The 25269-nt window shown below is 45.3% G+C and overlaps 1 protein-coding gene across 3 annotated transcripts in view; it reads left to right on the top strand.

Annotated features, from left to right (window-relative positions):
- mtus1a (microtubule associated tumor suppressor 1a) overlaps positions 1-25269 on the top strand; it is a 55180-nt gene that overhangs the window by 5871 nt on the left and 24040 nt on the right. Inside the window, exons 2-7 of one of the 3 annotated variants that reach the window (XM_064973379.1) lie at positions 3582-6053; positions 6680-6908; positions 8519-8770; positions 10280-10384; positions 11031-11141; positions 23713-23966. In XM_064973379.1, coding sequence (XP_064829451.1) covers positions 3810-6053; positions 6680-6908; positions 8519-8770; positions 10280-10384; positions 11031-11141; positions 23713-23966 — 3195 coding nt within the window. In that variant the 5' untranslated portion in view covers positions 3582-3809. Of the gene's footprint in view, positions 1-3581; positions 6054-6679; positions 6909-8518; positions 8771-9658; positions 9947-10279; positions 10385-11030; positions 11142-12752; positions 13025-23712; positions 23967-25269 lie in introns of those variants that run through there. The other 2 variants (XM_064973380.1, XM_064973381.1) reach the window with 2 other exon arrangements.

The following is a 25269-nucleotide window of genomic DNA, read 5'->3' as shown; positions in this document are numbered from 1 at the left end:
GGTGTCTATTACCCCCCTCTACTCCAGGTGTCTATTACCACCCCTCTACTCCAGGTGTCTATTATCCCCCTCTACTCCAGGTGTCTATTATCCCCCTTTACTCCAGGTGTCTATTACCACCCCTTTACTCCAGGTGTCTATTATCCCCCCTCTACTCCAGGTGTCTATTATCCCCCCATCTGTTCCGGGTGTCTAATCTATCATCCTCACTCCTCTACTCCAGGTGTCCATCTCCCCCGCAATCTACTCCCCCCACCCCCAATCTACTCTCAGGGCCTTTGACAACCGAGGAACACCAGATGCTGTACATTTACTGTTGCCACAGAGAATTATAATTAATTATACCAGAACTTTATTCTCCCCTTTTCTGGATGTTCCTCTTGGGAAAGTAGCTTGGCCTTGTTTCACCTTCCTCCTCCCTCCATCCCTTCCCTCTCTTATTGAACATGACAGGAGTACCACAGCACAACCTTTCCTCCAACAATCAAGATTTATGTTGAAATCCCCTATCCCCAAGGATATCACTATGATTGTGGATTGTGTCCCAAATGATGCCCTATTCCCTTAATAGTGCACTACTTTTGACCAGGGCACGTATAGTAGAATTCTGGTCAAAAGCAGTCCATTATGTAGGGAATAGGCTGCCATTTGGGACACACCCTTTGATTGTAAATGGAGCAGACTGTGAACTACTGCACAAAGCAGCCCTTTTTACTACTTGTAAATGTCCAAAGTCTTGCTTTTATTTATTTACCTTGGGTCAGGAAATTTACAGTGTTGGTGAATTGATATGTTCCTGGGCGGGCAGTACCACTACGAAGGGGCTAGGACTGGAGGCGTACCAGTCCAGTGAGCTAAAACAAACACAACAGGCCTGTTTAGATTGATGTTTAGTGGTTATGGTGTCAAACCCATCTGAGCTGGTTTCCCCAACATCAACCCCAGCATGGGTCCACATTAGGGTTGTGACTGCGCATGCATCATTCCCCACTGGCCACGCGGCTCTCACGCCTCAGGCATCGGGGGGGTTGTTATAACCCTAATGTGGACTCATGCTGGGGTCTATCAGTTATTTTGGTCAAAGGGTATTGTTATAATTGTGTCAAATCGGAGGGCATGTTGTCCGGTCCTCTGGCAGTCTCTATGGGGGTGCCACAGGGTTCAGTTCTCGGGCCGACTCTTTTCTCTGTATATATCAATGATGTTGCTCTTGCTGCGGGCAATTCCCTGATTCACCTCAGATGACACCATTCTGTATACTTCTGGCCCTTCCTTGGACACTGCTATTTAACCTCCAAACGAGCTTCAATGCCATACAAAACTCCTTCCGTGGCCTCCAAACTGCTCTTAAACGCTAGTAAAACCAGATGCATGCTTTTCAACCGTTGGCTGCCTGCACCCGCACGCCTGACTAGCATCACCACCATGGATGGTTCCGACCTAGAATATGTGGACATCTATAGGTACCTAGGTGTCTGGCTAGACTGTAAACTCTCCTTCCAGACTCATATCAAACATCTCAATCTAAAATCAAATCTAGAGTTGGCTTTCTATTCCGCAACAAAGCCGCCTTCACTCACGCCGCCAAACTTATCCTAGTAAAACTGACTATCCTACCGATCCTCGACTTCAGCGACGTCATCTACAAAATAGCTTCCAATACCCTACTCAGCAAACTGGATGCAGTTTATCACAGTGCCATCCGTTTTGTTACTAAAGCACCATATACCACCCACCGCGACCTGTATGCTCTAGACGGCTGGCCCTCGCTGCATATTCGTCGCCAGACCCACTGGCTCCAGGTCATCTACAAGTCCATGCTAGGTAAAGCTCCGCCTTATCTCAGTTCACTGGTCACGATGGCAACACCCACCCGTAGCACGCGCTCCAGCAGGTGTATCTCACTGATCCTCCCTAAAGCCAAAACCTCATTTGGCCGCCTTTCCTTCCAGTTCTCTGCCGCCTGTGACTGGAACGAATTGCATAAATCTCTGAAGTTGGAGACTTATCTCCCTCACCAACTTTAAACATCTGCTATCTGAGCAGCTAACCGATCGCTGCAGCTGTATATAGTCTATCGGTAAATAGCCCACCCAATTTACCTACCTCATCCCCATACTGTTTTTATTTATTTACTTTTCTGCTCTTTTGCACACCAGTATCTCTACCTGCACATGACCATCTGATCATTTCTCACTCCAGTGTTAATCTGCTAAATTTTAATTATTCACCTACCTTCTCATGCCTTTTGCACACAATGTATATAGACTCTTTTCTTTTTCTACTGTGTTATTGACTTGTTTATTCTACGTGTAACTCTGTTCACACTGCTATGCTTTATCTTGGCCAGGTCGCAGTTGTAAATGAGAACTTGTTCTCAACTAGCCTACCTGGTTAAATAAAGGTGAAAAAAAATAAAATACTATGGTAATAAAATGGAGTGTCACTGCCATGATGTCCAGTGTCGGCGTTACCATCGACACTTCAGACAGTTGATGTCCGTCCAGTGTCGGCGTTACCATCGACACTTCAGACAGTTGATGTCCGTCCAGCGTCGGCGACACTTCAGACAGTTGATGTCCGTCCAGCGTCGGCGACACTTCAGACAGTTGATGTCCGTCCAGCGTCGGCGACACTTCAGACAGTTGATGTCCGTCCAGCGTCGGCGACACTTCAGACAGTTGATGTCCGTCCAGCGTCGGCGACACTTCAGACAGTTGATGTCCGTCCAGCGTCGGCGACACTTCAGACAGTTGATGTCCGTCCAGCGTCGGCGACACTTCAGACAGTTGATGTCCGTCCAGCGTCGGCGACACTTCAGACAGTTGATGTCCGTCCAGCGTCGGCGACACTTCAGACAGTTGATGTCCGTCCAGCGTCGGCGACACTTCAGACCGTTGATGTCCGTCCAGCGTCGGCGACACTTCAGACAGTTGATGTCCGTCCAGCGTCGGCGACACTTCAGACAGTTGATGTCCGTCCAGCGCCGGCGACACTTCAGATAGGTGATGTCCGTCCAGCGTCGGCGTTACCATCGACACTTCAGACAGTTGGGCTATACGCTCACATTTTATGACCATTTCTTAAGTCCAATTCAGTCGAGTATCAGAGTATCAGTATTACTTCTAATGCAGTACACTGAATTGGCTAGGAAACATGGGGACCAACACAGCCAGTGGTTGAATAATGCCAGTTTCCCCTGATGAGAATTTGTTTTTTCCCCGTTTGTATTGAACTATGATGGGTGTGTGTGCTATGTTCATGTCAGGCTTATAGTCCTGTAAAGTAAAGCCTTTTAACAATGCCACTTCTATCTGTCACCAATGTGTTGTGTGTGGCGTTTTGTCCAGGGATATCGGTTTTCTTTTAATGTTTTGAGTTGTCAGCCCAAAAATGCCATCTGATGGCATTTGACGACATCTGTGTAATTTTTACGGAAAACAGACCATTACACAAGTACAGAGAATATTAGGTTTATGCAAAGTTCAATTTGCTTGGTGTATTTTATCACATAGTCCTGTAGGATATTCCCCTTTGACTCCGTAAACCGTCTCACCATTTTATCCCTTTTACTTGTACAGATCTGTTCCTGATGGTGGTTCTCAGACATTCTCCTGGAGCAACTGTGAAGGCATAGTTGTAGCTGTATGCCATATTTAAAAACGTTGCTGCCCAATCAAGTCATTTGAATCCCATGGAAGTAAATGGCTATTCAGTTTGAGGTGCTTTGAAAACTAAACTTGACATAAATCATTGGGTATGCAGTAAACTCAAACACAGCTGTGCTAAAACAACAAAAGCCTGCCAACATGTCCAGTGTGAAGACAAAGTGTAGACCCACGCAGCTGGCCCTCTCCTCAGGGCCCGGGGACAGTAACGGTAACTCAGTGGCCTGTCTCGGGACCCCCTCCCTGGACTCTCTGAGGAGCCTGAGTGATAGAGACTCCACCAGAGCCCCTGACATGGAGTGTTGCCTGATTGAGGGCTCCAAGGCCCCAGCAAACCACCACACAGACCACCTCAATTGCACATGTACAGCTAACACACCAATAAACGGTAACCTCAAACTTGGCTCACCTCCAGAGAATAGCTCCCTCGACCTCTTCACATTTCCACAGAATAGCACCTGCACTGTCCTCTCACCTGCAGTGACTGTACCTGGTGAGGGGGATATTTTGGAACCTGTCCAAACATCTGTCTCCAGCTGTGTCAACACCAGCCTGGACAACTGGAACGGGAATATCACTCTGGCGATCACCAGCCTGCAGGGGCACCATGGTGACAACCAGAGTGACTGGGGGAGTACTACATCTTCTGGTGACAGGAGTGTTGCTGCCTCTCCTGAATTGGCCTCTCCTGAGGGGGAAGAGAGCTCCAGCTCAGTGTCGCTCCGTGGCTCCAGTGAGAACAACTGCTCCATTGGCTCAGGAGAGATGGTGATGAGGTGGAACAGCTTCTGTCTGGAGGAGGCTGACACTCTCACTGTGTCTCTGTCTCTGGTGGAGCTGTCCACCAGTTCCTCTGCCCATGGCTCCCCTGCCCTGCCTGCTGACCTGGGCCATGGCCTGCTGTCATTGTCCACCACCACCACCCTGCCTGACGTCTGTGACGGGCTCCTGGAGAACAGACCCACTGACACCCTCAAAGTAAAGGACAACCCAGGCTCTCAGTGCTGGGGCATGACCTTTATCCAGTCAGATGACCAGGATCTCCCTCCTGAGGGTGACTGCCTTGCACCGCCTCGGTCTCCTGTGGATGAGGCAGAGGGTGTACACCAGGCCACCTTTCTGTGTGAGCCAACCCCGTCTGCTGTATGTGGAGGTGCTTCTCCAGCCCCCAGCAGGCGGGCCGGCTCGGATGCCTATATCAGTGGAGGATCCACCGAGGGCAGGACCTTCATGCTGCCAGCCTCAGAGGAGCTGGACCTTGACGGCCGTGCCCAGACCTCCACACCAGTGCAGTGTGCTGGGAACAAACCCCTGGACTTGCCCTCCCTAACGGAGTCCCCCTGCACTGGGGAACAAAGTCACACTGGTAGCCCTGTGGTCCAGACGGCTATAGACCAGCAAGGGGCTGCCCCAATGCTCGCATCCCCAAAACACTGTTTGGTCGCCAGGCTTCCCCCATCATCAGCTAACAGAATTAGCAAAGCAGAAATCAAAAAGTTTCCCAAGCAAGATTTCAGCAGAGTGAGACCCAAGATCATGTCGAGACCAGCTCATCCGTTGACATTAGGAAGCCCTGCACCTGCAAAGAATAAGCCAGGGAAACCAGTCAACCAGCCCTGTCGTAAACCATCTCAGGTGAACAGGAACACTCCAATGAGAAACACTCCTAGTAAACTAGCCACAGTGGAAGATGGCTGCCCGAGGGCTGCTGTAGCTGAGAATGCAGTCCCTGATTTCCATGGAATGACATTTATCCAGGCAGATGACCAAGACCTCTCTTCGGCTGCTGGGTCTCACATTGGTCCACTTGCTCTTAGTTTGACTGAGGAGGCAGAGTGTCAAGCATCCCTGTGTGAGTCTGTCTCTGCTGCATTTGAAAATGTCCCACCAGTGCCCAGCAGTCAGGCCACTAGTCGGGTCAGCTCAGAGGCCGAGCATGTGGCTTCTAACTGTGGAGGAGGATCCGCTCCAGTGCTGCCTGGAAACCACACCTGTTTCCCATCTCCCACAGAACAGCGAGCTGACCCTGCACCAGCCCTGGCCAGTCCTGGCAAGGCTGGCAACAAGGAGGAAGTGCCACTGAGGAAGAGACCTGGCTCTGTCTCCTCAGCCTCCTCACCATCCAATCAGGCACCAGTGTCAGCTCGGCGGTCACGCTGCTGGTCTGAGAGTTCCTCCACTACATCTATACCACACAGGGAGTCCAGAACCTCCCCTAGCGGCTCAGCTAGCTTCATCATCCCCAAGGCTTACGTCCACCTGGGACAGAGCCAGGCCAGACCAGCCAGCCACAACCGCACTGGCAGTGCCCACAACAAACCGCCTGAGACCAGGAAGGAAGCAGAAGAGCGAAGCAGCAAGGAGATTAAGAAACCCTGCCTTGTGGTAAGTAAATGACTTGTGCCCTAAACATAACAGAATAAATCCTTTTGGCCTGTTTAATCAAATCCAAGTATGATGAAATGTGCAGAAAATATACTATTCATTAAAATAGCCGCAGAATATAATCCACTGCTTTGTTTAATCTTCCTACATTGTAGATGAATGGGACTTGTAAAGGTCCATGTGATTGTTTTGAAAGTGATTGTTTTTCTTCATTAGGCAGATCTGGGATATTATAAGTAGACCACAGACATCCAGGTTTTCCAAGGCCTCATTGAGGAGTTAAAAAGGCAGGCTTTTTACATGTAAATCTAGTACTTTAAATCTGCTTTAATTATCCCTCGGAGAGAAGAGGCAAGACTGCTGCTCAGCTCGAGTCTAGCAAACACACGCCATGTGCTCGGTGAGTGTTTTTAGAGGGGGAAAACGGGGAGTGCGAGAGGTGGCCGGGAATGGCCTGAATCCCAGGGGGTAAACGACACTAGCAGCTTGATTTGTTTTTATTAGTTCCCAGTGAGCCGGGTCTCCATTTATGTCCCCACGATGTACTAGATTGTGTGAGGAGCGGGAACGCGCTGTCTGGGCCTGTTGAGTGGGACTCTGGGAGTGACGGGTTGCTCTTGTTGCAGACGGCCTCCTCTAAGACTGCGATGGGAGCAACGGCAGCAGTAGGAGCTGCCTGTGACAGGTTTAAGAGTAGACTTGGAGCACGGCCATCCCTCAACAGAGCCAGAGGAGCCCCAGCCTCAGCCCCCCAGGCTCTCCCTCCAGTATCTAGGCAGAGGCAGGGAAGAGATGTCTGCAGCAGTGCCTCTAGTGGGATGTGTTTGCCACGGGCCAAACAGAGCACCACAGCAGGTAAGAGCATTCTCCAACAGACAGAGTTAATACAATGTGTAAAACCTTTGCTGCTCTGTGAGTTCTGTAAGACTAGATTGACACTGAGCTTTTGCGGTTGTGCTTTGATCTCTCTCACAGAGTAAAAGTGACAAATCTCATCCAGGGGATGGTGTAAACATTGGCTGCGGTACAGAGTGAATACCTTTTTTTATAATCCAGACTGCCTGCCTTTGAATAAGCACCGGTCTAATGATTTCCTAGGCATTTCCTCTGTAATGTAAACAGTGAGCTATCCTGTTATCGTTTAGTCAGGTCTGTATGTCTAACAGTGTGTATAAGCACCAGAGGACTGACCTGCTGGATAGTGTGGTGGTTTGTGTAACTGATGCTTTACCCTGGAAGTCTAATATTCTGCATCTGCTCTGTGTTTCTGTTGTATGGACTCCGCTCATACAGATGATTCCATTATGTTTTTTAAGTGATCAGAGTTTCACGAGTGATACATCTGATTCAAAGGTGTCATCCTAGTAGCCCTCACATCATGTAGTCATCAGTCTCATTGCCCAACATGTCCACACTAGCATCGCTACCTGTCCTTTAGTTTTGGAGGGAAATGGATTCTAAATACCCTCATTATCTATGATACAGTGGCTGACTTTACTGCGACTGTAAAGTGCCTTGTTCAATCTTCAAGACTCCTCTAAATGGTCATGCTTCAGTGGTAGTCAGCCAGGTTGCAGTGCACAATCTCACCATGAGAGGGCAAACTTTCCTGTTGCTGATGACCAGAGCTTGTGCCTTGACGCCACAGGAATAACATGGATACAGATGTCACGTAGCTCCCCTGCTCAGCTCAGGACCCAGAGATAAACACCCCACCCCCATCACTCTACCGCTCCTATGAGCAGCATGAAGGGAGAGAGTAGGGACAGTCCCAGGGAAAGAGGAGAGAGGTGGGATTCTCCCTCTGATGGGAAGCCAGCTGTGCTACTAGAACAAGCAGAGGAAGGAAAGGGAGGTTTTTAAAGCTCAGCGCTGCTGTGAAAGCCACAGAACACAATGTCTGTGAAACCAACTCCCTTACAGAAGCCTAGTAGATCTGTAGTGGTGTTTCAGGCTCTGCTCTGTATGTGGTAAAGGGACACCTGGTGCTGTTTATGATAAAGGTGCAGAAAAATGAGTAACCATGACGATAGGTGACACACAATTTCTCTCAGCTTTGTGCTCTTATTTGACACCAGTCATTCATGTAACCTGCTTATGTAACTCCATCAGAGGGGTATTGGGTGGTGTAACAGGCCTGATGTGAAGCTAGGCCAAGCCTGTCTGTCTGCTATACAACCTGCTTAGGGCAATTATTATATTTCCACCAGTGCTCTGATCTGGCATGAACAAAAGTCAGCTCACCATTTGCCTTGACCATGGCTCATAACAGCTGATCTCTGACCAGTTACCAGATGGACTACTGAACACAAGGACTGGGGCACTCAGTTGAAATGTTGTTTGTATTGTGGTGCAGCCTTATGAAAACATGTTTCAGCAGAATATGTGGTTACTCTCTGCAGGATTAATTTTTTTACACTTCTGCCTCTGATTTCTGTGTCTCGATGCTGGTATCTGTCATATAGGTCATCAGAGGTCCCAGACAAATGAGGGAGTGCCTGTTGGAACCTCCTCAGCCAGCGGCAGCACTAAGCCCCCAGTGACTGGTTCCAGACTCGCCCAGGCCTCTGGTCACACCCTGGCTGTGGGCTCCAGCCAGCCCTCTACTGTGGTCTCCTCTTCCAGACTGCCCTACAAGTCCCACGGTGTCCCCAAGAGCATCCCTTCCAAGGCCAGTGTACACAATGAGCACAGTGGCAGCACAGGAAATGCACAAGGTGAGAAGCTCAACTAGGGAAATCCTACGCTGATATTGTTTTGTTCTAGTTGAATAAAAATATCTTTTTTTTTTAAAAGCCTTATTTTACGAGGTCAATTGACTGAACACATTCTTGTTCACAGCAAGAATCTGGGATAGTCTTTATCAAGGTTGTTGCTCTCCAGGGTCCGTCTGGTTCTGTCAGGTTGATTTCTAAAGACACATCTGGTTACAGGGAAGGGTGGGGCGAGGCGGGTGAGCAGTGGACTGTACGTGGTGACCCACATTAAGAGGCTACTGACTGGGCTGTGCTAAAACGTAGATCTTCTTGGATTTAAGCCTTCACATCAGCCTGCTGGAGACTCATATTTTTCATCCTGTGATTGTTCCTGTGATCTGTTTCTACATTAAATCACATACTGCAAAGGAAAGTCTAATACTCCTCAGTAGGTTCAGCAGTGTCTGATAATGTTATATCCTTTTTCGGATGGGTATTATTTTTGAGTTGTGTTCTTAGACGATGGTCCAGCTCAAACCCTCGAAGTCTGAGATGAACATCAGAGCTAGTCTGTAAGGATAATGAATCCTACACAGTCAAATGAATGAAAGAAATTGGCAACATTCCCATCTTGTATGGTTCAACTGTGCATGGTTCTAATAAGAACATTGATTGTGTCTGAACAAGCATGACTTGTAATGTCTGACTGTGGGAGGGAGGGGGAGAGGGAGCTAGCCCTGTTAGACAATGGGCCTTTTCCCTTTCAGCGTCTTCAGAATACTGTGACCTGATTGGCTAAGCAGTTTTGTTTTCCAGACTGGGGTCCCCCACACATGGTTGTCTAGGAGACTGGGTCTGTTCCACTGTAGTTCAGTCACAGTGATGCCTAAAGGGGGAAGAGCGCACACCACAGAAATACCACGGCGGAATATTTAGACATTTCTGTTGCATTCTGGTTTTGGCTTTGCGATCTTTCCATCTTCCCAATGTCTGGTTACGGGGGACTGCGGAGCTGCACTTGGACTGAATTTTCTGCTCAGGTTTTCACAAATTCCTCATTGATCCCACAAGGCAGTGCTGCAGGCTCCCACTGTGACCTCACTCTGCTGACATGTCTGCTCATTGGATCCTATCGCTTCTGTATCATCCCTTTGTTAGCTGCTTTTAACGGGAAGACTAGAATACGGCTATGGAAGAGTAAGTCAGACAAGATTTAGATGTCTGCATTGGCTTTGTTTTCTTGAGCCCTGGAATAATTATATTAAATTTTCATTTTAAGGCAACTATCCATTCTCAGTCCATGGCCCATCTCTTTAGTACACTCTGTACTCTTCTGTTGTTGTAAATAAGGTGGAGCTGTTTTCTAGAATTCTGAAGTATGGTACCAAGCTCCCTCCTACATTTGTAAATGATAGAAATTACATTTAGATGTTCCATTCCTAAGACGGTAAATCACATCGAGTTTAGATGTTGAGTGTCTGAATACTGAGGGAGTATGTCTTAACTATTTGACTGTTATCTGCCCTACAGTTTCTGCAGGAGCAGCCCAGGTGTCTGTGGGAAGACCAACCTCATGCAAGACCACAGTGTTAAAAGCTCGACTCCTCTCACACCCAGGGAGTAACATAGGACCTGGTAAGATGGGAGTCTCATACAGACATACTGTAGTTATCCACAAAACCAACGAGTGACTAGCAACTCTTCTATTGGCTTTTTTTTCCCCCAAGATTTAGTTTTATTTCCTTCCTGAAGTTTCATTTTGTTCTCCTCAGTTTTTTTTACCCTCAATCTCCCAAATTCTAGTCAGATTAGTTGTTAGTCTGTTTTGTGTATCACCTAAAATCCCATAATGCAGCGCAAATTAGATGGCACCTCTCTAGATTCATAACATCTGCTATCAAATGCCTGGGAAGCTAAATTTGGGTGATTAGGAAATAGATTAGAGAACCAAAATTCTGACTTGAAGCTTTTGTTTAGATGCGTCAACAGGGTGCTGATGGACACTGTTAAAACAAACGTATGTACAGTTTTATTAGATTGAACATGGATCTTATCCAAGTGCCTGATAAGATGTGTACTGCTCAAACACCTTTTAAATGTGTTTAGCTAAGTTCCCATCAGTGTCCCCTGTCCTGTATGAGGCCTCAGCCTTTTAAATGGCATTCAGCAGGCAGAACTAGCTTTGATGCAGCAGTTCTCAGTCCCTTCATAGCCAGGGCACAGTGATGGTTCAGATCCACTCAAACCCCGAGCCTCATCTGAACATTTTTATTATTCACAGCAGGATGCAAAACTACAGAGTCGACCAATCGGGTGCCCTCAAGGTCCAGAGCCAGTCCTATGAAAAGAACTGCTTCATCAAGACTTCTTCGTCCTGCCGCTGTATTACCTGGTGAGATGGTTATTTTAGTTACCTACAGTGTTGACGCGTTCTGTTGTAAAATAGTTTAACTTCCCAACAGCCCATCTGAGATGTACATATTCTGTTTTTATGTGGTCAATGGTCATATCCAGATATGATTGGCAGTTTGTCTGTGAGAAAAGCTGTTTGGCTTGACCTCCAGAATGTGTGAAACTGCACTGGTTTGAGGTTCTACGTTCTGATTACATTATTACATTATTCTAGACTAAAGTCCTTGTGGACTAGGACCTTTTGTGGAGAGCTGTGGCCAATCTGCCGTAGTTACACATAATGAGGCCTCTTATCAGGAAAAGCCCTTTGTTTCTCTGGCAGACAAACATACAACTGTTGTGTTCATGTCCATAGTCCTTTGTGGCTAGTGGGAGGTGGTTTTGCTTGTGGCCATCTATGCTTTGGCTGCATAAAATGTATAATGTTCTACTGAAATGGTTTCAATTGCCCAAAACAATCAGAATATGTAAAAACACGTTTTATACTCAAGGCAGCTGAAGCTGTTTAGTATTTGCATAATACTTCTTTCTGAATGTTGGACAGTAGGCCTTTTTGTTTCTAGGGGGAGTAACAGACCTCTCATTAGGAATTGTAGCTCCAGAATGTAATGTAGTTGGAGACTGGGGATGTTTATCCCCCTGTCATAGCATCTACTGTAAATGAGATGATGGTACTTTACTAATTACCGTACGGTAGTGTTGAGAGCACCCGTGCGTACGGTAGTGTTGAGAGCACCCGTGCGTACGGTAGTGTTGAGAGCACCCGTGCGTACGGTAGTGTTGAGAGCACCCGTGCGTACGGTAGTGTTGAGAGCACCCGTGCGTACGGTAGTGTTGAGAGCACCCGTGCGTACGGTAGTGTTGAGAGCACCCGTGCGTACGGTAGTGTTGAGAGCACCCGCGTACGGTAGTGTTGAGAGCACCCGTGCGTACGGTAGTGTTGAGAGCACCCGTGCGTACGGTAGTGTTGAGAGCACCCGTGCGTACGGTAGTGTTGAGAGCACCCGTGCGTACGGGAGTGTTGAGAGCTGTTGAACTGTGAGAGCAGGGCTAAGGGAGCAGGGTTGTTTTTAGCTCATTGGGCTCAACCTTGCCATGAGCTATCCATCAGCTCCTGCCATTTCTCTTCTCCTCTCTCTGCTGGTGTGAAGGGGAGCAGAAGGGAGGGAGGTGTGAATTAATGAGAGTAGTAGCCCAGATTGAGCAACCATTGGCTCCAGTCTCCACTGTTCACTCCTCCCCCTCCTTGTTCCCTCCCACTCCCCTCCCCTTCTCCTCTGCCATCATCGCCCAGCTCTGGGAGATTCTAGAGTTCTATTGCTAGATATGTGTCTGAGCACTGAATGGTCTGAACTGAAGGCTGGCTCGAAACTCCAGGATTAGGGATGTCTTTCTCTGCCTCTGCCTGTCACATCTGTCAGAGCTATTGAAAGCCTGCTTGCCCACCCCCCCCCTGCCAGCTTCTCTCCCAGCTGGGCATGTGCTGCTGGTCCTCATTCTGAGTGGGAGGAGTCCCTGTTGCCATGGTGCACTGACTGAAGGGGCTCTCGCATGGTAACGGTTGCTGCTGCTGTTTTTTTCTCTTCATGTCTCAGTGCTACTGTCGACTAGGCACTCTACCCTGAGACCATCTTTGGCATGTGGTGCACAGCAAGTTTACCATCTTCTACCTCTGGATTTTCTGGGGATTTAAAGTACAGTAGTTAGTGTTGGGTTATATCCCTTCCTTGGTGTTTGGAGAGATGTTATGGTCTATGAAACTCTCACTGGTCAACATCCACGTGCGGCTGGCGGCCAAGGGTTTACTCAGGAATCTGCAGCAGCTGTCAGGATGCAGGAAGAACACCGGCGTGTTCTACACAGGTCTGTTTAATACCGCACCGCCAACACAGGAAACCACTACAGCTTACGCTGCTCTGTTCGTGCTACTCACTTCGTGCTACTCACACAGAGCTGCGCTGTTTGTGAATCTATTTTTAGCTTTTGTTTACCAGGAGCGGTTCACCTTTTATGCTACCTACCTGCATCCATTTAGAGGAATACATGTTTCTTATAGTCTGTATTGCTTTTTTTTATAAACTTTATTTAAATAAAATACTCTGGGATTTCTCTTGACAATCATGTTGATTTCAGAAATATTTGTTTTATACTTGTGAGTCATGACAAGGATAGTAAACAAACTAATATTCAGAGAACAAAGGACATTTTACTGGTCCTCACTTGTAAAAATACAATTTTAGGGTACAAATTAGGGTTAGGCATTGTGGTTTTGGAAAATTAGTGTTTTAATTGGGAATCAATTGTTGGTTCCCAAAAAGTCCTCACAAGTATAGTAAGACATATAGCACTGTGTGTTGTATGTATGCATGAGAGCACTCCGTCTTGCATGCAGGGAAACCCACTGCTCCAGTTTCAGCCTGACATGGGTTATTTTCAGCAGCACTCACTAGGTTGAGCTGTGGGAATGTTGTGACGGAGGACAAATCCCACAGAAAATTCTCATCAGATTATTTTTGAAATGCATCCATTTGTTTGGGCAAATCAAGCCAAATAAGGTTTCACTCAAAGTTACATTTTTATTTTTTTTATTTAACATTTAACTAGGCAAGTCACTTATGAACAAATTCTTATTTACTATGACAGCCTACCAAAATGCAAAAGGCCTCCTTGCGGGGATGGGGGTTGGGATTAAAAATAAATACAAATATAGGACAAAACCTACATCACAACAAGAGTCTACACTACATAAAGAGAGACCTAAGACGACAATATAGCATGGCAGCAACACATGAGCACAACATGGTTGCTGCACAAAACACGGTTCAAACAATATTGGGCACAGACAACATCACAAAGGACAAGAAGTTAGAGACAACAGACACCTTTGGCCATGTACTGTGTGTACACCTGCTTGTTGAACAGCTCATTCCAAAATCATGGGCATTAAAATGGAGTGGGTACCCCCTATGCTGCTATAACAGCCTCCACTCTTCTGGGAAGACAGTCCACTAGATGTTGGAACACTGCTGAGGGCACTGATGTTGGGCGATTAGGACTGGTTCGCAGTCGGCATTCTATTTCATCTCAAAGGTGTTCGATGAGGTGGAGGTCAGGACTCTGTGCAGGCCAGGCACCTTCTTCCACACCGATCTAGACAAACCATTTCTGTATGGACCTGGCTTTGTGCACAGGGGCATTATGCTGAAACAGGAAAGGGACTTCCTCAAACTGTTGCCACAAAGTTGGAAGTGCAGAATCGTCTAGAATATCATTGTATGCTGTAGAGTTAAGATTTCCCTTCACTGGAACTAAGGGGCCTAGCCAGAACCATGAAAAACAGTCCCAGACCATTATTCCTCCTCCACCAAACTTCACAGTTGGCACTATGCATTTGGGCAGGTAGCACTCTCCTGGCATCGGCCAAAGCCAGACTCATCGGACTCATCGGATTTTAGTCTTGTGTGCTACTGCTCGGCCATGGAAACACATTTCATGAAGTGAGTGTTGCAATCGAGGACAGACGATTTTTACGCTCTGCATGCTTCAGTACTCGGTGGTCCCGTTTTGTGAGCTGTGTGGCCTACCACTTTGCGGCTGAGCCATTGTTGCTCCTAGACGTTTCCACATCACAATAACAGCACTTACAGTTAACTGGGGCAGCTCTAGGAGCACAAAAATTTGATGAGCTGACTTGTTGGAATGGTGGCATCCTATGATGGTGTCACGTTCAAAGTCACTGAGCGCTTCAGTAAGGCCATTCTACAGCCAATGTTTGTCTATGGAGATTGCATGGCGGTGTGCTCAATTTTATACACCTGTCAGCAACGTGTGTTGATGAAATAGCCAAATCCAGTCATTTGAAGGGGTGTCCACGTACTTTTGTATATGCAGTGCCTTCAGAAAGTATTCAGACCCCACATTGTGTTAGGTTACAACCTTATTCTAAAATGTATTTCTCCCCCCCTCAATCTATACACACTATTCCATAATGACAAAGCAAACACGGTATGTATTTATTTCTCTTATATATAGAAACAATTTCAGCCTCAAGTATTCTTTGGTATGGCGCTACAAGTGTGGCACACCTGTATTTGGGCAGTTTCTGACAATATCTGCAGATCCTCTCAAGCTCTGTCAGGTTGGATGGGGAGCGTTGCTGCAAAGCTATTTTCGGATCTCTCCAGAGATGTTAGATCGGGTTCAAGTCCCGGGCTCTGGCTGGGCCACAAGGACATTCAGAGACTTTTCTCAAAGCCACTCCTGCGTTGTCTTGGCTGTGTGCATAGGGTTCTTGTCCTGTTTCAAGGTGACCCTTCTCCCCAGTCTAAGGTCCTGAGAGCTCTGGAGCAGGTTTTCATCAAGGATTTCTCTGTACTTTGCTCTGTTCATCTTTCCCTCGATCCTGACTTGTCTCCCAGTCCCTGCCACTGAAAAACATCCCTACAGCATGCTGCCTCCACCATTATTCAATGTAGGGATGGTGCCAGGTTTCAACCAGATGTGACGCTTGGCATTTTCATCAATAATTGCAATTGTGGTCGTTGTCCGTGGATTATACTGCCCATACCATAACCCCACTGCCACCATGGGCCACTCTGTTTACAACGTTGAAATCTGTGGGTATCAAAGGTGAGCATTTGCCCACCGAAGTCTGGTGTGTGTGTGTGTGTGTGTGTGTGATGACGACGCCAAACTGAAGTCAGGTCAAGGATGGTGAGGATGATGAGCTTCCCTGAGACAGTTTCTGACAGTTTGTGCAGAAATTCTTTGGTTGTGCAAACCCACAGTTTCATCAGCTGTCCGGGTAGCTGGTCTCAGATGAGCCCACTGGTGAAGAAGCTGGATGTGGAGGTCCTGGGCTGGTGTGGTTATGAGGTTGGTTGGAAGTAGTGTCAAATTCTCTAAAACGGTTTATGGTAGAGAAATGTAACATTAAATTGTCAGGCAACAGCTCTGGTGGACATTCCTGCAGTCAATATGCCAACTGCACGCTCCCTCATCTTGAAGTACAGTTGAAGTCGGAAGTTTACATACACCTTATCCAAATACATTTAAATTCAGTTTTTCACAATTCCTGACATTTAATCCTAGTAAAAAATTCCCAGTCTTAGGTCAGTTAGGATCATCACTTTATTTTAAGAATGTAAAATGTCAGAATAATTGTAGAGAATGATTTATTTCAGCTTTTATTTCTTTCATCACATTTCCAGTGGGTTAGAAGTTTACATACACTCAATTAGTATTTGGTAGCATTGCCTTTAAATTGTATAACTTGGGTCAAACGTTCCGGGTAGCCTTCCACAAGCTTCCCACTAATTGGGTGAATTTTGGCCCATTCCTCCTGACAGAGCTGGTGTCAGGTTTGTAGGCCTCCTTGCTCGCACACGCTTTTTCAGTTCTGCCCACATATTTTCTATAGGATCGAGGTGAGGGCTTTGTGATGGCCACTCCAATACCTTGACTTTGTTGTCCTTAAGCCATTTTGCCACAACCTTGGAAGTATGCTTGGGGTCATTGTCCATTTGGAAGACCCATTTGCAACCAAGTTTTAACTTCCTGACTGATGTCTTCAGATGTTGCTTCAATATATCCACATAATTGTCCTACCTCATGATGCCATCTATTTTGTGAAGTGCACCAGCCCTCCTGCAGCAAAGCACCCCCACAACATGATGCTGCCGCCCTTGTGCTTCACGGTTGGGATGGTGTTCTTCGGCTTGCAAGCATCCCCCTTTTTCCTCCAAACATAATGATGGTCATTATGGCCAAACAGTTCTATTTTTGTTTCATCAGACCAGAGGACATTTCTCCAAAAAGTACGATATTTGTCCCAATGTGCAGTTGCAAGCCATAGTCTGCCTTTTTATTGCGGTTTTGGAGCAGTGGCTTCTTCCTTGCTGAGCGGCCTTTCAGGTTATGTTGATATAGGACTCGTTTTACTGTGGATATAGATACTTTTGTACCGGTTTCCTCCAGCATCTTCATCAAAAGATCCTTTGCTGTTCTGGGATTAATTCTCACTTTTCACACCAAAGTACGTTCATCTCTAGGAGACAGAACGCGTCTCCTTCCTGAGCGATATGATGCCTGCGTGGTCCCATGGTGCTTATACTTGCGTACTATTGTTTGTACAGATGACCCTGGGACCTTCAGGCGTTTGGAAATTGCTCCCAAGGATGAACCAGACTTGTGGAGGTCTACAATATTTTCTTTTGATTTTCCCATGATGTCAAGCAAAGAGGCACGGAGTTTGAATGTAGGCTTTGAAATACATCCACAGGTACACCTCCAATTGACTCAGGTGAATAGACATCATTTATCAGAAGCTTCTAAAGCCATGGCAATTTTCTGGAATTTTCCAAGCTGTTTAAAGGCGCAGTCAATTTAGTGTATGTGAACTTCTGACCCACGGGAATTATGACACAGTGATTTAAAAATGTAAATCTGTCTGTAAACAATTGTTGGAAAAATGACCTTGGACATCTACTTTGCATGACACAACTGACTTGCCAAAACTATAGTTTGTTAACAAGAAATTTGGGGAGAGGTTGAAAAATGAGTTTTAATGACTTCAACCAAAGTGTATGTAAACTTCCGACTTCAACTGTATGTGGTGTTGTGTGACAAAATCACACATTTTAGTGGCCTTTTATTCTTCCCAGCACAAGGTGCACCTGTGTAATGACCATGTTTCTGATATACCACATGTGGATGGATTATTTTGGCAAAGGAGAAATGCTCACTAACAGGGATGTAAACAAATGTGTGCACAAGTGTTTTGTGCATATGGAACATTTCTAGGATCTTTTATTTCAGCTCATGAAGCAGAGGACCAACACTTTGCATGTTGCGTTTATATTTTTGTTTAGTGTAAATAAAATGAGTATTCCGATTCGATGGTTTGGTGTCATTTGGCTTGTCAACTAATGAAAAGGACCGGTACAGTAGTCATTTTTGTGACTGGGTAGGAACCAAAATGTTGGTCAGCGTTTCCCTGGGGGACCCTTATTAGGTTTGAATGTTACATTCATGGTGTAAAAAAATAAAATGCTTATTGCACATGTCAATATTACAATTCTGATTTAAAATGGGATTCATTGTGCAGCCCTACAATAGTCTACTCTGACATGATGAAAAACCATTTAAAGGTTACTTCTCTTACCTAGATGTCACTACGGTCTATGTAATCTGGGTCATTTTTTTCCTCTCGGTTCAATAGATGACAGATTACAGCTGGAGAATGAATTAGCCGTGCTTGCATGACCCCTGACAAAAAGATGGCAAAATAAACCCTATCTGCTTTCTAACCCCCTGAACAACATGTCAGCAGAATGAATGCTCCACACCTGATCCCACTGAAGGACTAGAACACACCGGCTTGGTCAACAGCACATATCAGAGCTGAATTGGTGTCGTGGAATTGGCTTAATTCTGTGTTACTCTGCGTCGTAGAGTAAATGATGGATACAAAGTATATTGAAAGCAAGTGCTTCTATACAGGTGTGGTTCCGAAGTTAATTAAGCGATTAACATCCCATCATGCTTAGGGCTGTGTATTTTGGCCATTATTTTTGGAACCATGGCTATGCCCCCGTTGGATGACAGTTCCCCCATCCACAGGGTGTGAGTGGTCACTCAATGGTTTGATGAGCAGGACAACAATATGCCATGGCAGTCTCAGTCACCAGATATCTACCCAATTGAACACTTATGGGAGATTCTGGAGTGATTCTGGAATTTCTTGTGGAACAATGGTGTCTCATCCCTCCAATAGAGTTCCAGACTCTTGTATAATCTTTATTTGGACAGGTAACTGCCCAAATAAAAATAAACATCAACATCAGGTGCATTGAAGCTGGTCTGGTTCATAGTGATCCAATGCCTTTTTAAAACACTTTATGTTGATGTTTATTTTATTTGGGCAGTTACCTGTATTTCAATGTTTTCCCCTGTAACAGTCAGTACCAAGTAATTCATTTGAAAGAGTGGGAAAATTATATTGAATAACATGGCCTGAGTTAGTTTCTGAATTTAAGTGCCTTTTGGAGAAGGGATTGTTCAGAATCAATAGCGTTTCACTTAGCACGTTTACTGGTATTATTCCATCACCCCACAGCTGTACAATAATGTTATTGTGGTCAGCCTCTCATCATGCACTGTGCTATGGCGTGCCATCCCCTGGTTGCACCAGCAAACCCCCCACTCTATGGTGTCAGTGGGAACAGAATAGCTACAGAGCTAGGAGAAAGAGTAAGTTACAATTTCCATGTTATGTCATCCTCTCCTTATCTGGACACTTGGTCAAAATAGTTGTAGGTGCTCTCTTGCCATGGGAGACACTCGTTAGATGGCAACAAACACCTGTTTTGTGGTTGTCACTAAATTCTGCCTTTTTCTAGAATTTCTCATAAAATCTGAATTTTAAACCTAACCATACTGCTAACCTTATGCCTAACCTTAAATTAAGAACAAAAAGCAAATGTTTGAATGTTTACAATATAGACCATTTTTATTTTGTGGCTGTGGTAACTAGTGAAAACCCCCTGCTTTGTCTAGACTCGCGCGAGCTCTTGGGACTGTTTCAAGTAATACAGGTAAAAGAGATTCACATGAATTATTGGAACACTCTGGCTCTATTGCATAATGTCCATTTTTACCCCAGGACTCACTTCCTAAAGAGGCAATGAAATTCCATGACATCATAAAAGTTCCAGATCCAATCTCACAAGTGGATATGTGGCTATATTAGGGCAGTCAAACTGTTTTGAAGAAAGCTTAAGAAATTGTCAATCTCAATTCGTGAACTGATTAGAGACTGATCTTTACATATTTTCCTTAATACATATGATTCAACGTGTCAGTTTACTCCGAATTGAGACCTACATAGTATCCACAGCAGTATTTCTAATGCCTGCCTATCATATTGTGTGTGGGCAGGGCTATGCTGCATGTATGTGTGTTTAAGGGCAGGTCTTGGCTGCAGCTGCAGTGTTGCATAAGGAATCCCCACAGAGTCCAGAGACCTCTGACATCACCAGCAGAGGGCGCCAGACAACACTGAACATCTCACACCTACAATATCACACAGCCCTCCCCTCAATACCACACAGCCCTCCCCTCAATACCAGCGTGGTTCTGGTCAAACCAACAGCTGGCTTCCAGTCTAGACTAAATGGTTGTGCAAGATTTATGAATGCTACTTCATTTACATGTGAGCTATTATATGCTAACTATAGTCTCAATTAATGGTTTTCTACTTTATTAATAGAAGTATTCGCAATTGTTTCAGTCAGCAAAATACTATTATCAGGAAGTGGTAATCAAAACATGGACATTTCTGACACAACAACTCCATTTTTGGATCCATTAACTTGTACTTCCAGTTAAGACCTTGGAAAGAAAGTGAACCAAAACACACTTCAGCCGAGCTTAACCAAAAAGGTGAATCCGTTGTTGGACTTGAGGGTCTTGAGACAATCCAAACAACATTCCTTACCCCAGGACACTTCAATGTTTGACTATCCAGGAGAATACAGGAAAAGGAGCAGTGTGTCTGCATTGATCTGTTTATTGACTAGTCAAACAAAACATTCCGATCAATGCAGACACCGTGCTCCTTTTCCTGTTTCCTGGATCGTCAACTGTGGAAGTGTCCTGGGTAAGGAATGTTAAGAGTCTAAACCCTTATTCCTCTCGTTTAGGGGGGATAAAAGCAACAACAAAAAAATACATTTTGGAAGACAAATTACCCTCCGGTGTTACCGTTGAACCTGAATATCATACACCACCGGTCAGTTTTAGAACCTACGCATTCAAGGGTTTATATTATTTTTTAAGATTTTCTACATTGTAGAATAATACTGAAAACATCAAAACTAACAAAAAATCCCCAATTTGGACTCCAGACCAAAGTACAAATTTCCACCGGTCTAATGTCACATTACTTGTTTCTTGGCCCAAGCAAGTCTCTTCTTATTGGTGTCCTTTAGCAGTGGTTTCTTTGCAGCAATTCAACCATAAAGGCCTGACTCACACAGTCTCCGCTGCACAGTTGATGTTGAGATGTGTCTGTTACTTGAACTCTTTGAAGCATTTATTTGGGCTGCAATTTCTGAGGCTGGTAACTCTAATGAACTTATCCTCTGCAGCAGAGGAAACCCTGGGTCTTCCGTTCTTGTGGCGGTCCTCACGAGAGCCAGTTTCATCATAGCCCTTGATGGTTTTTGCAACTACACTTGAAGAAACTCAAAGTACTTCATTTTACGTGTTGACTGACCTTCATGTCTTAAAGTAATGACTGTTGTTTCCCTTTGCTTATTTGAGTTGTTCTTGCTATAATATGGACTTGCTCTTTTACCAAATAGGGTTATTTTTATTTATTTTTATTTTTTTATTTTACCTTTATTTATTTATCTTCTGTATACCACCCCTACATTGTCACTACACAACTGATTGGCACAAATGCATTAAGAATGAAAGAAATTCCACAAATTAGCTTTTTAAGAAGGCACACCTGTTAATTGAAATGCATTCCAGTCAACTACATCATGAAGTTGGTTGAGAGAATCCCAAGTATGCAACGCAAAGGGTGGCTATTTGAAGAATCAAATATAAAATATATTTGGATTTAACACTTTTTTTTTTTGTTTACTACATGATTCCATGTGTTATTTCATAGTGTTGATGGCTTCATTATTATTCCACAATGAAAAACCCTTGAATCTAGGTGTTCTAAACCTTTTGACCGGTAGTGTTTGTTCGTATGGTGTCCCATGTGGCTCCATTGTTAGAGCATTTAATTTTTTTATTTATTTTACCTTTATTTAACTAGGCAAGTCAGTTAAGAACAAATTCTTATTTTCAATGACTGCCTAGGAACAGTGGGTTAACTGCCTGTTCAAGGGCAGAACGACAGATTTGTACTATGTCAGCTCGGGGGTTTGAACTTGCAACCTAGTCCAACGCTCTAACCACTAGGCTACCCTGCCGCTCCTGGTCCTTGCAACGCCAGGTTTCTGGGTATGATTCCCACAGGGACCAGTATGAAAAATGTATACACTCACTACTGTAAGTGGCTCTGGGTAAGAGAGTCTGCTAAATGACAATGTAAATATATGGATGTTAGGATACGGCTTTCAACCCCCATCTTAACATCCTTTCCTGAAGAAGGTCATTAATACGTACTACTGTAGATCTGACTAACCTGACCGTCAGGGTCCTTTTGAAATGAAGCCCCCACTGTTGTGATGTGGTTGGATGCTGCCATCCTTGGCACTCTAAATTTAACCAGAGTATTTTTCCCCTGTATGTTCATCTATGTGCTACTGGGTAAATATAGTATGTCTGTAAAGGGATATTCATGTTTAAAGCGTCACGCTTAAGTGTATGTAGGATGTAGACGGTTAATTTCTCTGAGTGGAGTTTGTCATCGATAGAACTCTACAGTACTCCATATACTCACCAGTCCCATTCAAAAACAGAACACACCATCATATCACCATCACACACCATCACATTTGTTTTAATTAGGGAGGCCGGTTGTCATCCTAAATCCTCTAAATCTAATCCCAGGGTTATGTGACTGGAAGTGTCCCAAGACGGTCTGGGGACAATCTTTCCTTCATTAAAGCTGGTATTCCTGTTATGTCGAAGCCTGTCCTCACTGTCCCATTCCATACTTTCCCACAACAGAACGAGGCAAGCAGCACCTAGTGCTTTGCAGCTAGCCAGCCAGCCGCAGGTGTCCAATATCAATAAGTTCTCAAACACACTAACGCATCCGCATGATTTTTTTTACCTCATGGCAACACTTAGTAACAAGGCTGTATCTTTAGTCTCCTTTATCTTCTAATAAGCTATGGCAGGGCGAACAGCCTTCTGTTCATTAGTTGGATCCATGCGGTTATTATGCAGAGAGGGTGTTATATTTATAAAGCTCATGTAAATCAAAACCACTGGCACGGCCCTGCTAAAATAATCGGGCTCCGGTGACTACTGCGTCCGTCCAGAGAGCAGAGCAGGAGGAAGATTGAATCAGGAGATGGAGATGTAATCTCATTCGGGGGATCCATTATACTGTGTGGTGGGGCTGGAGGAGTGGAGCATCTCTCTCTTTCTCTGGGAAATAATGGCTCTGTGAATCATCTTTCTGCTGCTAAGGGCTCCCTGGACAGGACAGTGCCACTGTCCTCTACTCCTTCTTTACTGGACAGACAGCCATCCTGTATGAGCTGGGCGAGTGTTACTGCACGTTGGTCTGTTTCTCTCTGGAGGCTGGAGCTAGACTTTTAGTAGTCTTGGTCTGTATCTCGCTGGAGGCTGGCGCTAGACTGGTAATAGTCTTGGTCTGTCTATCTCTGGAGGCTGGAGCTAGACTGGTAGTAATCTCGGTTTGTATCTCTGGATGCTGGAGCGAGACTGGTAGTAGTCTCAGGCTGGAGTTTATGCGGTGCTACTGTAGCTAATCATTTACCCAGCCACAGGGATCATGGAGGGGGGAATGATGATGCTGAATGTTGTAACAACGCTGAACGGTGGATGTTCTCTTGTAGTGGACAAGAACAGACCGAGGGCGACACCACGGAGCCACCCACAGCCTCAACAGCAGTCACCAGCGCCACTGCCGCCCCAGAGGGATGGGCATCCAGACCTGGTGCTGGCGGAGGGCAGGGCAGGGGGCATGGAGAGCTACCGGGCACTGTGTGAGAGGAAGAACCAGAGCCTCCATCAGCTCCAGGGACTCCTGGCCGCAAGTAACTGCAAATTTGAGGCCATTGTGGTGGTGCTGCAGCAGACCCTGGCAGAGGTAGGAAGCATACCTTTTTTCTTTAATGTTTCTGTATTGATGTCTTAACCATACACTTAGACACTCAATTCTGGTACGGGTGTTATTGTTGCTTTTTATACTAATAGAATTGAAGACATTGAGAAACTAGTGTAATTTAGGACATTAGATTACATTGGTTCTTAATCATGTTGCTCACGCTGCTTGGTCACAGCTCTTGATCGGTATGAACTGGGTGTGAGTGTTCAGCTCACTGTTTTTGTTTTCGTTCTCATGGTTGAGTGTTATCATTGGAACTAGAGAAATTACATCTTACCACAGTGTACTACAGATGTGCTTATCCTATCCTTATCCTAACTCTCCTCTCCCTGGCTCACAATTCTACCCAGAGCAGCCCACCCAGCCACCACCCTCCATGTTGGTTGCTGCAGCACAAGTTATGGTCATACTAGAGGTGTTATTATTATTATAATAGATTTTATATAGCACTTCATACAAAATCTCATATGAACAAATGCTTAGGCTATACAATTGAGTACAGTTTAACAAATATTTGTAGAACTCTTGGCCAAATAGTCTTTTCAGGTCAATACTAATACATAGTATGCTGTGTTTCTTCTACCGTTAAAGTATATTTTATTTCAGCTTGATTTAACCAGGTAGGCTAGTTGAGAACAAGTTCTCATTTACAACTGCGACCTGGCCAAGATAAAGCATAGCAGTGTGAACAGACAACAGAGTTACACATAGAATAAACAAGTCAATAACACAGTGGGGGGGGAAGAGGAGGTCGGTGAATAATTACAATTTAGCAGATTAACGGTGATAAATGATCAGATGGTCATGTCCAGGTAGAGATACTGGTGTGCAAAAGAGCAGAAAAGTAAATAAATAAAAACCGTATGGGGATGAGGTAGGTAAATTGGGTGGGCTATTTAGCCATGAACTATGTACAGCTGCAGCGATCGGTTAGCTGCTCAGATAGCAGATGTTTAAAGTTGGTGAGGGAGATAAAAGTCCAACTTCAGCGATTTTTGCAATTCATTCCAGTCACAGGCAGCAGAGAACTGGAAGGAAAGGCAGCCAAATGAGGTGTTGGCTTTACGGATGATCAGTGAGATACACCTGCTGGAGCGTGTGCTACGGTTGGGTGTAGCCATCGTAACCAGTGAACTGAGATAAGGCGGAGCTTTACCTAGCATGGACTTGTAGATGACCTGGAACCAGTGGGTCTGGTGACGAATATGTAGCGAGGGCCAACCGACTAGAGCATACAGGTTGCAGTGGTGGGTGGTATATGGTGCTTTAGTAACAGAACGGGTGG

The sequence above is a fragment of the Oncorhynchus masou genome, chromosome 9 (genome assembly GCF_036934945.1).
Source record: "Oncorhynchus masou masou isolate Uvic2021 chromosome 9, UVic_Omas_1.1, whole genome shotgun sequence".
NCBI classification, from domain to species: domain Eukaryota; kingdom Metazoa; phylum Chordata; class Actinopteri; order Salmoniformes; family Salmonidae; genus Oncorhynchus; species Oncorhynchus masou.
Note: the sequence above shows the minus strand (reverse complement) of the source record. Positions and strands in the feature narration are given on the sequence as shown.